The sequence below is a fragment of the Lissotriton helveticus genome, chromosome 12 (assembly GCF_964261635.1).
Source record: "Lissotriton helveticus chromosome 12, aLisHel1.1, whole genome shotgun sequence".
Taxonomy (NCBI): Eukaryota; Metazoa; Chordata; class Amphibia; order Caudata; family Salamandridae; genus Lissotriton; species Lissotriton helveticus.
The window spans coordinates 216,843,910-216,856,055 of NC_136073.1; the positions used below are offsets into that span (position 1 = coordinate 216,843,910).

The 12,146-nt window shown below is 42.5% G+C and overlaps 1 protein-coding gene across 1 annotated transcript in view; it reads right to left on the minus strand.

Annotated features, from left to right (window-relative positions):
- The window catches only part of LOC144798003 (uncharacterized), a 221,993-nt gene that overhangs the window by 26,495 nt on the left and 183,352 nt on the right, over positions 1–12,146 (minus strand). Inside the window, exon 7 of the mRNA XM_078668794.1 lies at positions 6,745–6,824. Within this exon, the coding sequence (XP_078524920.1) occupies positions 6,745–6,824 (80 nt within the window). The remainder of the gene's footprint in view (positions 1–6,744; positions 6,825–12,146) is intronic.

Genomic DNA, 12,146 nt, shown 5'->3' on the forward strand with positions numbered 1-12,146 from the left:
TTCTAACAATTGGCACTCATGATTGCCTGATGGCAAAATCTTAATTTTATACGTTTTAATGTAGGAAAGTCCTAATTTGAGAAGAATGAGGAGTGAGTGTTATGCGTTTCTTCCTTACTTTATTTTTCATACAAGCCAGGAAAAAAACATTGCAAAATCCAACAGGTCTGCTTTAATGTGCCAACAGAGGCAAACAGCATTTATGCATGCCTGTGTTTCCTGTGTTAGCACATTACATGTATATATTTCATGTATTTATAACGTACAAACCTTCTCAAATGCTGACCAGACGCTGTCCATAAGGTTGAACACCACCAGTATATATCCTAAACTAACAATATAAAAATAAAATCTATGCAGAAGTTACATAATTAAAAAAAATCAAATTAGAGTCATCAGATCAAGTAAAAAATGGTGTAAGCAAAAACGTTTTCTCTTGCCTTTTAAAGAGCAGGTGGAAGTCGGATAGAAGTTAGCACAGAGTTCCAGAGCATAGGAGCAGGTGAGAAAAAAGCTTGATTGGTTATGCAAGATTTCTTGGGCAAGGAGATTTCAAACTAACCAAGGACGTGCAACAGCTTAGTGTGAACTCCAGAGATCTGGAATTTTTTAGTCAAATGCAAAGGTTGCCTCGTGATCAAAATGTTATATATATATATATATATATATATATATACATATATATATATATATATATGGCAAGAGAGGTTTAAATTGTATTTAAGCCGGAAATGATAACCAAATAAAGCTTTAAGAAGATTAAATGCAGGCCTATTGGATTTAATAGTGCTTGTTTTTGGAAATGCCAGGCTGCTACCACTCCGCAGTGGGTGTATTTCTAATAGCCTACAGAACATTCCTTCCTGGCATTCATAAGTGCTTGAAGTGTGTGCTATGAGTACAACTTTTGGGGTACTACAATACATATACAAATTTCTGCTGCTACAGCAACAGATAAATTCAGGGGTCGACAGTATAAAATAAACATGTCTACATTTCCCTATGAAACCATAGCTGAAAGGAGCGCATTCTACTAATGTAAGACCTGAAAATGTCAGGATGTTCATTCCACAGATTTACATACCTGCTCTTCCAGGATTTTGCCCCTCACCGTCATGATAGCACCACAAGTTCACCACTTCCCACTAAAAAATACATTCATCCTAAAGTCACAAGTTTGTAAGGTGTTAAGGAAAATTTAGCATTGCATCATTGCAAAGTCGGCAAATTCATTACATAAATTAGATTATTCACTGCACTCATACATGGCACAAGCGTCTAAAGAAGAGGTAGTAAAAATGAAATGTATTATTGTTATTTAGATGAAGGGAAATGGATGATCAGTCCATGCAACAGGACAGTGCGTTCACTGCTTGGGGCTAATATGTCCTAATACATGGAAACAACATGAATGTATTCACGTTCCCACATACTGCAGTATACTTCAGGTGTAGAAACTATACTGTTTGTATTTATTTGATGTGATCTCGCAATTACAGCACAAATGGGAGATATGTGATATGTAGTACTACATAAGTATATAATTATAATTAAGATTAAAAGAAGGGAAATAACAGGCCATAGAATAGTATCCCCACTTTACAGGCTATTGTCACTCTACAGGAGCAAACGCCAAATAATGCAAATATGGTTTGAATGCCTTACAAGAACCCCAGCATCTTGAGGGGCTATGGTGTGATGAGAATGGTGAACAAAAGCTGGTTCTAAAATACTATTACCCAATCTGGGGTGTCTGCAACATGATGTTGCACATAATTCGAGATGGTGTAACAGTGCTGCAGGTGTCCACTAGTTTATTTTTAATCGATTTCCAAGCCATATTGTCATTCATGTGCTTTCTGTCAGGCATACAGTGGTGGTAAGAGCACAAATTGTATTTATTTATTTATTTTATGACATTTGGTTAAGCGCAAACAATTGCCCTTGGGCGTCTCGGCGCTGCCCATCTGCCCCATGTGGTCTACTTGTGCATGTTCGCATAAATGAAAGGCCAAAATGTTGTTGTTACCTACATGTTTTAGTTCTGGTTTGTATTTTCTCTGAATTGATAGAAGCCTTTCCCTGTGCCCAGACTGATGCTTTCCCCAAGACAAACAGACTGATTTGCGACTGTCTCTAGGTTTGGAATCAGTCTTAGGATTGAAAGTGACAAAACAACTCACATTGTTTCATTTGTGTTTGTGGAATTGTGCCTAGGGTTATGTAACGTGGTGTCAACTGAGCCTTTCATTCTTGTTCCCTGCGGCAGGTGGAATAAATTCATGGAACGCTGAAAAGTTACCTGAGATTGGTGAAGAGACTGAAATGAAATGGCCTGATCCCCTACCATTAGCTTTAATGTTGATTAGCCATTCCAAACCAAAAGTTAAGTAAGATTCTCTCGTCACACCCCTGCAGTCTCTCCATCTTTACTTGATGCGCACCTGTATGATGATGTGCATTTAGAATATTGCACAGTCTCAACAACGTACACTTCTCATGTACAGTCTGCTGACCAAAGTCTGCCTGAATCTGCAGTCAAGAGACTAGATTTATATGAACGTTGAAAAACAAATGTCATTACTTCAACCTGGTTGGCGAGGTCTGTGTCAGGTCCTGGTCATCACCAACACTGCTGTGCAGTGCCAATGTCTGTCCTCCTTGAACCACACATCATATGACAAGCAGACCGCAGACTGCAGACCGAGTGACCCTGGACCTGTTGAAAGAAGAGTTCTCATCAATGTAGACACACCACAAAGACACAATCAAAATACAAAACCTACTTCTGCTGATAGCTGTGACCTACAACCCTGGCAGCAAGAAGCCTCCCACCTACCCAATCCCTCATTGGGTCTGACCAACCATCTTTGCAGCACGCTTGTTTGGTTGGTTCACCTAGTGACTATGTCAGAAGGGAATGGGCTGTGGGCTTGAAGAAGTCAACCAGATGGAGCCCACTGCCCTCTCCTGAAGCAAACAATCCATCTATTAAGACAAAACTTTCCTGTAAGTCATGGATTCTTACAAAAGGAACCCAGGCCTCTTATGTCACCCTTTATGCTGGCTGTGTGTTCATGTACTCATTTAGTGAAGCCATGTAATGGCTGAATGATTGTGAGAATTGCTTATTTTTGAATGACAATTCAAATGGACATCATATAATATTCTTGAAATCACATATGGTCTTGATTCTGGTCTGAATTTGTGCAATTTCTCCATTGACGATAAAGGCAGAGATGATTCTAAACCATCTGTGGTTATACCCCCACATGCATCAACGTTTTTTGCATTCGCAAACGGTGCGATTCGGAAAAATCGGCCGTTTGCGAATGCAAAATCCGTTTTTGGGATGCATCAAACTTTTGTGCATAATTCGCTATTTTTAGCATTTATAAAAAATGCGAATGCATTTAAGGAATCGCATTTGTGCGATTCCTTAAATGCAATGCATCATTTTTTTAAAAATAGCGAATTTGAAAATTGGAAGTGCAAATTAACACGAGGTTGGCCCTCGTGTTAATTTGCGAACATTGTTAAAAAAGCAAAAAAATGCAATTTTAAAACTTGCATGTTACAGACACACATGTCCATAGGACATGTGTGTGTGAAACATCCACTTAAAAATACATTTCAGGGGTGCAGGGGGGGGTCCTTTGAACCCCCCCTGCACCCATGGAATGCATGAAGATTATGCGAATTCTAATTTGCGAATTCGCAATTCCCATTGATTCCTATGGGCCTTTTGGCCCATAGGAATCAATGGGAAATGCGAATTAGCAAATTAGAATTAGCATAAAATTAGCGATTCGGTAAAAAATGCGAATTTTACCGAATCGCTAATATTATTCTAAAATATTCATGCATCCCGTTTTGCGAATTCTAAATTGCGATTCGCTATTTTTCGCAATTTAGAATTCGCAAACGGCCGGGATGATGCATGTGGGTGATTCTGTTTTAATAATGGCAATATGCACAATACATACGTACACTAGTCTGCCCTATAATTGGAATAACTATTGATCAAATCAAATCCAAATATGTGATTATGTTGTGAACTTCCTCTCCCACAATACTTTGTGTTTGTTGGTTCAAAATGCACTTATTTATGCTTTAAATTGGTAGCTCTGCTATCGATAAGGCCACATTGGTTTTCTATAGGCCAATGATGATGGTGCAGTTTGACCTTAACAAATTCCATGGAGTTTGAATGATCATTTGCATCTCAGTAATTGTCATCAATCACCTTTTTTCTTTATTTTTTGAACAAGTACTAGTATTAATTGAAATGCTCTTTTCATAACAAAGTACTTTATATTTTTGCATTCAAAATGGAACATTTTGCTTTTTCATATAATTTTGATTTGTGAATGATGCAAGAAATATTAATGACTTTCACACTGCGGCTTTTTCCTTGACTTTGTAGGTTCCCATACCCAAACTGACTTAAGGGAATATGCCCATGATCCCAATTCCTTTCCATTGAGAAGAAGAATGTGCTGCTTTACACTCCCATGGGTACTTTATTTCTGAATGTGATTGCTATACCACTCTTGAGGACGTGGCTGTGCCCCTGCCGGAACAAGAGTTTTTGCCTTCTGCTTGGCCTTGGTTTCACAATACTCTAGCACGAGCGCAGTGGTCTAGGCTATTCATGTGAAGTACAGGGCTCATCCTTTGACCTGGAGGGACACATCAATTGTGTCCTCAAAGTTGACCATGTACTACTGTTCCAGAGTGTATCATGTATAGCAGTAGTGGTTGAGTACTGTGTTTTGTGATCTGCAGTGCGATCAGACCTCTTTCTCTGTATCAGTTACAGCATGGTCTACTGAACCCTCTTGTGTAGAGTTCTCTTGTAATACGAATGTCAAAACCTAGTGCTGAAATAACGTGACACATCTGATCTCTGATTACTGCTTTAGGAAGGCTCATTGTGACACTATTGTGGCTACTCCAGCTTGGAGCCAGCCCCACTTCTACCTGCTGTGTGAACTCTCACTTTAGAATGGGGCACCAGGGAGCCCAGCTGAAAGATGGGTGCACCTGTCTTTTTTATGGCCTCTTCCCCCTGGCTGCCGTAACATGAGGACACCTGGGCACCTTATTTTTGAACAAATCTAATTTTTGCATGGCTCACACCTGTCTTCCGGTCTTTGTATTGGGTCTTTTCATCAATAGATCTCTCGGCCACCCATCTACACCTGGATGGGTAGCTCGCCGCCACTCGGATTCTCTCCAAGATGCCTCCCACACTTTATCACCACGTTTGGCCCGCGCTGCTCTGCTGCATCTTTGTTGGTTTGTTTTTGTTGTTGTGGGTGGGTGGGACTATATTTCTCAATAAGTATGGGCTGTTGTAGTGGGTGGGGGCAATGGGGCTAGGTGTTTTGTTGTTTTATGTTGCATGTTTCATATACACTATCACATTAATGTCACATAGTGCCAACACACCACGGGCATCCAATCTGTGCGTGAGGCCCACACTTCATGGTGACCTCCACATAAAGCTATTCTCTTGGAATATCCATGGACTGAACGAAGCCTTGAAAGGCAAGACACGTTTTTGTCTACCTCCACTGTCATAAGACTGACATGTGCCTGCTCCAAAAGGTCTATCTGATGTCCGTGTCCCACTTCTGAATCAGAGAGACAGAGAGATAGCAAACACACACATTGTACCATACTCTGCTTACACCATGCTGGTAGTGGTGGGGATCCACAGGGCGCGTCCCGTGGCAAATCGTGGAAATAAATACATGGCCTCAACACCAAAAGCCCTTTCCTCAATATAGAAAATTATTCTCAGTCTTGGCCCTAGGGCTGTACCATGGGGGTGACTTAAATGAAGTGCTATATGCAGCACATGATAAGTCTGGCACTGCCCGTAGGCCCCACCCTCAACTGATGCACCAATTCCAACTTTTTATGACCGACTATGACCGTATCTCAGGTGTCTCCATGTGGCGTGCACCACATGATGACACCTGAGAAGGCACATGCATCTCATACCTTCACGCTGCTTAGTCCGAGATCGATTACTGGCTGGTGTCCCAGGATGTTGGGGTGGCCACCATGAAAATTCTCCACGTACCTTTGGCGCTCTCTGCTCACGCCACAGTGTTCCTGGCATTACAACAACCCAATCGCAATCAACGTGGACTCTTCTGTAGACTCCTCCCTGAATGCAGTGTGGGATGCAGTCTTCCGGCGGGAAATCAAGCAGGAAATCCTAGACTACTTTGCCCATAGCTCCCAATCCGTGTTATCCACAGGTGCACTGTGGGAGGACCTTAAGGCTGTCATTAGGAGATCTTGCAGTGCCAAGTAATCTCCAATGCTTCGATCCCTGCATGGACGGTCCTGGAAAGTGACATTAGATCCCTTGAGACTGCATACTACGCCTCTGGAGACCCACAAAATATTGCGGATATTTAACACAATACAGGAAGATGCTGGCCCATCTTGTACTCAAGCCCCGGACTAGTTCTTATATAGTATAACTGGTTGACAACACTGGTGCGCCACAAATTGGTGAAGAAAATGTGGATCCCAAGTTTACAGCACTAAAGCAGATCTCACACCCAAGCAGATCGCACAATACCTGAACACTTTAAAGATATAGACAAGATGCCTGAAGCCGATGGACTCACCCTCTTTTCTATAAGGAATATTCTCAGATCCTAGCCCAACACCCTGGCCATGTATGAAGAGGCTAGGGAGGTGGGTCGTTTACCACTATACTTTTGCAAGGCAATAATGGCCACGATCCTAAAGCCAAATAAACTACCAAACTTCAACTCATACAAGCCTTTGTCCATGATCTATATGGACAATAAAATATTGGTCAAATTGATTGCCATTAGACTCCTTCCTCCCTTCCAGATATTGTTCGACATGACTAGTCGTGCTTCATACCCAAGCGCTCCACCGCCCACAACTTCTGCATTCTATTTGTTATGATATATTCCCTTGATTCCCCAGGTGTGTGCTGCAGCAATGTTCCTGGACCCAACTAAGGAATTTAATTCACTCCAATGGAACTACCTTTTCACACATCTCGACCGAAATGGCCTAAGTTGCCAATTGGCTTCCTAGATTAGGTTATTGTATGCGCAGCCTACTGCCAGACTCCGCATAAATAGGAGTGTATTACCTTGCTTCCACATAGAATGGGGCACTAGACGGGATGCCCCCTATCACCTCTACTGTTTGTGATTGTTATGGAGCCCTTTGCACCCAGACTCTGCCAACAAAACTCAGACAAGGGGTTAAACTTCACAGCCAGATGACTGATCATTTCTATGAACGCTGATGACATTACACTTTATGTCCAGAACTCCGGCATCAATACTGCTGTGATCCTCAGTAAATTTACAGGCTTTGGTGGTCTGGTGGGAATTATTGTAAATTGGCCAAATTGGTTATCTTTTCTCTTATGGAGGCTACTAGTAAATCAGTCTTGACCCTGTTTCCATGAGGAACAAAGTCAAGACTGATTTGCATGTGGCTGGGTCTGAACTGGGGTGGGGAAGTGAGCGAAAGAACGATGATGGATTCACCCCTGATCTAATAGTGACTGGGGGAGAGTGTCTGAGAAGTTTCAGAGCTCCATCCATCATCTCCTTGTGTTTGCTTTGTTCACATTAAGTTTGCAGAGTATGCCCAGACGTGGGACCCGGCTCACTTTGACACTGGATTCAAGCTAGCCTGGCTGATGAGGGGTGTTATTCCGAAACCAGTCCCAGGATGCTTTTTCCGGTTCAGGGAAGACCTGGCTTGGCAGTTTGGGATGTAGTGTTCCTATGAGGCACAGGGTCAATACTGATTTGCATATTGCTGGGTCTGAACCGGATTGGCGAATTCAGCTATAGAACGATGATTCTGAATTCAAGCTAGCCAGGCTGATGATCGGTGCTACCCTGAAACCAGTCCCAGAATGGTAGTTTCTGGTCCAGGGAAGACGTGGCTTGGCAGTTTCGGCTGGACTGTTCCCATAAGGAACATGGTCAAGACTGTTTTGCAAATGACTGGGTCTGAACTAGGGTGGTGAAGTGAGCTAAAGAACGATGGTGGATTCAACCCAGATCTATTAGTGACTGGGAGTGAGTGTCTGAAAAGCTTCAGTGCTCCGTCCATCATCTCCTCGTGTTTGCAAAGTGATTGTTGCTGCCATTGCCAATGAGGAGAAAGAGAATAAAGACACAACCTAGAGGCATCAACATTTGTAAGCTTAAATACTGGCCTTCTGACAGCCCCAGAAGGCCGCTGCTGCAGGAGACTGATTTCACTGTGAAAGCGTACCCCAAGAACCAGTGCTGTAAAGACCTGCTCCCAGCAGCCACTGGGAGAAAATGCCACCTGTGAGTGCTGCATAGACTAGATGGCCATTGATCACCAGTAAGTAACCATGGGGCCTAACTGCACTTTGGGATGAGAGAAACACTGATATGCACCGGCAAATCAGCTGCACCTGCCAGAGACCTATTGGGACGAAAGTTCCCAAAGGCATTGAAGTGAGTTGCACACTTAGCTCTGATAACCTTTCAATGATCTGCACCTGAAATGAATCCTTGCCTCTGCCATCATATAGTGGGGGCACTAATAGTGGTATATCTACCACAGCTCATTAGTTCCTGCCTCCCCTGTGGCCCCTTAACAGATGCGCTGCTGACTCACCGCCACTGTTGCCTGCTCCTTTTCGCCAGGTTTCCTGTCTCTCGTTGCCCTGTGGGGACTGTTGCTGCTTTCTTGCGGCTGTGGGCCGCCATCGTTAGTGCAGGGACAAGGCGTCACGGACTAGCGCGAGGAGGCGCTTAAAAATCTCCGAGGCCCCACGCAGTGCGGGACGCGCTGCTGACTCACCGCCACTGTTGCCAGCTCCTTTTCGCCAGGTTAACTGTCTCTCGTTGCCCTGTGGGGACTGTTGCTGCTTTCTTGCGGCTGTGGGCCGACATCGTTAGTGCCAAACGGGGGGGGGGACTACATTCCCCAGAAACCCCGGTGGCGCAGGGACAACGCGTCACGGACTAGCGCGAGGAGGCGCTTAAAAATCTCCGAGGCCCCACGCAGCCCGGAACGCCCGGGCCAAGGGCCGGGCTGGGCCACGTTATTTATCTGTTGGACAAGAACTTCCATATGGTTTGTCAATTACTTGTGTATGGATTGTTTACATGCTGATTGGTATTGTACCGTTCAATTTAATTGGTTGTCACAGTTAGACTGTTAGTTGTTACTTAGTGAGGCTATCCCATTATTTTATAGGACAAGCACCTTGACTTTCTTGAAGACACGGGTGAGGTACGACCGAAGCCCTTGTCTCCCGTAATAACACTTGTAAATAGAAAAGGCCCTGTAAATGCTGCCACTATGGGTGTGTGTGGTCCCGGTGGGAAGAACCCTGCTGCTCTATCAGAGGCCCTCCATGGCTCCAGTCTACAACCACCTTCAAGGGTGGGTAGTCGCTCTCGCAGGACCTTAGGGTATCCAGGGATTTTAACGTTGACAGGGGCATAAGGCAGGGCTGTATTTTGGCCCCCTTCCTTTTTAATGTATATATCAATTAGCTGGATGAGTCCCTGGCCAAAACTGGAGTTGACTTCCCTTATGTTGGGCACAGGGGTTTTCCCTTTCTGCTATATGCAGATGATGCCGTCCTCCTGGCTAGAACTGCAAGAGGACTGCAGTCTCTATTGAATGCTTTCTGTAGTTTCATGGCTGCTCGCGACCTAGCCATCAATAACACCAAATCCTACATCATGCAGGTGGGGTGGCGTACCAAGAAAGTGTATCCATTTGTGGTAAATAAAGAGAAGGTTCCCCTGACTACAACATTCTCTTACTTGGGAGTCTTGTTTGACGACCAGTTAAAATGGGGACCGTTGCTGGAAAGGAAAAGAGGGGAGATAATTTGGGCTAACACCGCCTTATTCAACTTTGCGACGAAAATGAGTAAGCGACCATTCGCTGCATTGTTGAAGATTTATCAGGCGAAAAGCGTCGCATTAGGTAGTTATGGCAACGAACTATAGGGGTATGTAGCAGCCGAGGGCAATGGGGTGGTTGAGAATTTTTTTTTTAAACAGCTCCTGGGGAAACCGGTTTACCCTTCATTGGTGATACCATAGCACTACGGCCCTTAGTATTTTGGCTAAAGTGCTGGTTAAACAAAGATCTGGTCCTCAACCACCAGTTACTAAAAGAAGTATTGTCCCTGGACCATATGCTCGATATCCCATGGCTAAAATACCTAAAAGGTTGCTTTTTTACGCTATGGCGCCCTGACCTCTTTTTAAATCCAGATTCGATTGTTACCGCAGATGTGGAGATTGTGAAAAAATATTTCACACTAATGAAAAAACTTAATCAAGATGGGACGGAATTGGCAAAACCCAGCGTCCGTAATCACGTGATGCTTAAAACCACACCATTACTGGAGCCATATTTAACATGGACCATATCGGGACATGAGCGGTTCTTGTTAACAAGGTTCCGGCTGGATTACTTTCATTTATTACTAGCTGTTCTGAGGGGTTCTCACAGAGGTCAAGTGTTACCGCCCTGCGGCTGCGACAACGTGTCTCTGCAGGACTTGGTGCACTTTTTATTTGTTTGCTCCCTCTATGATGTACCCCGGAGGTTCCTTTTAAAGCCCCTTTTAAAAAACCTGAATTTTACTCAGGTTCGCCCAGCCCGTTGTTATTTACAAATGTTGAAGCCCGAAAGCACTTTATTCGTGATTGTTTTTTTAAAATCAGCCCTAAAATCTAGAAACCATAGGGAGAACTAACAGTTCCATATACTATCGATGTCGTATCTGCAGTTTAATCTCAAAATTTTACATGTATCCCCTGGCTGATCGTTCACATTTTATACTTTTTTTAAATGGAATGAATTTTTATAATGGATTATACTCATGGCTGTAGATCATGTTTTAATTGTGTTTTATATTAACTGTGGTATCATTGTTTTTATGGTTTTCACATTTGTAAAACCGAATAAAGTATTTTGAATGACTCTTACAAGAGAGATTTCAGAGACTGCATGATTCTTTACCATCTTATTTTCAAGCTATGGAATGGGTCTAACCATTAAAGTGATTTGACAAGTTCTTGGGGTGCTGAGGGACAATGCTCAAGATGGTACAGTGGAAGACCTAGTTCTCTCCCCTTTCTCTCACAGACCCTCAACAAAGGTACTGTTATCACTTACTGAGGCAGTTTGTTGGGTTGTATTCACTGACTCCAGGTCTGCAACTTAATGTACCCATGATGTGCTTGACTGATTTGTAGATAGCAATGGTGGATCTATGCTTCTATTTTAAATGTACTTATTAGGGCAACACTGAATATCCTAGTTGGATTAAACAATGCATTAAAAATACAAGGTAGAGGATATATCTAGTTGAGCATATTTCATAGAATTTTTTTTCTGTTTCTGGCTACTGATTTCGTTCTAAGAAATTATTCTTATATCTACAGCTCATCATTATTTGATTTATTTAGTTTGAATGCTAATTTTTTACTAACAAATATATATCTTCATTGCCATCATGAAAAATAATCTATTTCTGGGCAGACCCCCGTAAAAACGTACATACTTTTATACGATCTTAATAACTGCAACAGTAAAACAATGAAATACATTATTTTTATTAAAACGAATTACCATTTTTAAATTCAATCAAGCTTATAAATCTAATTTACATCTTCATTTGTACAAAATAAATAAAGCAGGCACGGCTTTACAATATTTTAATACAGCTTAAGATCGCATTATACAGAGTGTAATGTCCAGGCCCAGAGAAAAAACTTTGACAGTGCATAAACAATCATTTCTGAAGAATCTGATTTCAGTATCCTCAGCACCTCCAAAAAATACCTCATGTCCAAGCATCAACATGGAAAAAGATCATTTTTTTCTTGGGGCTCTATCTAGTGGACAGAAGATTAGAAAATTATGTTCTGTTTCCTTTAATGTAGAAAGGGCTGGAAAAGCTTCATTTAACACAATATTATTTGTCCATTTAGCTGTGTAAGAGTTTACTGGCAAGCTACTTATCCTAAATTGTACATACAGGTTTTTCGCTTTACATGGTACAATTCTATTCATGTAGGGTATATTCAGGGATACAATTGTGAGATAGG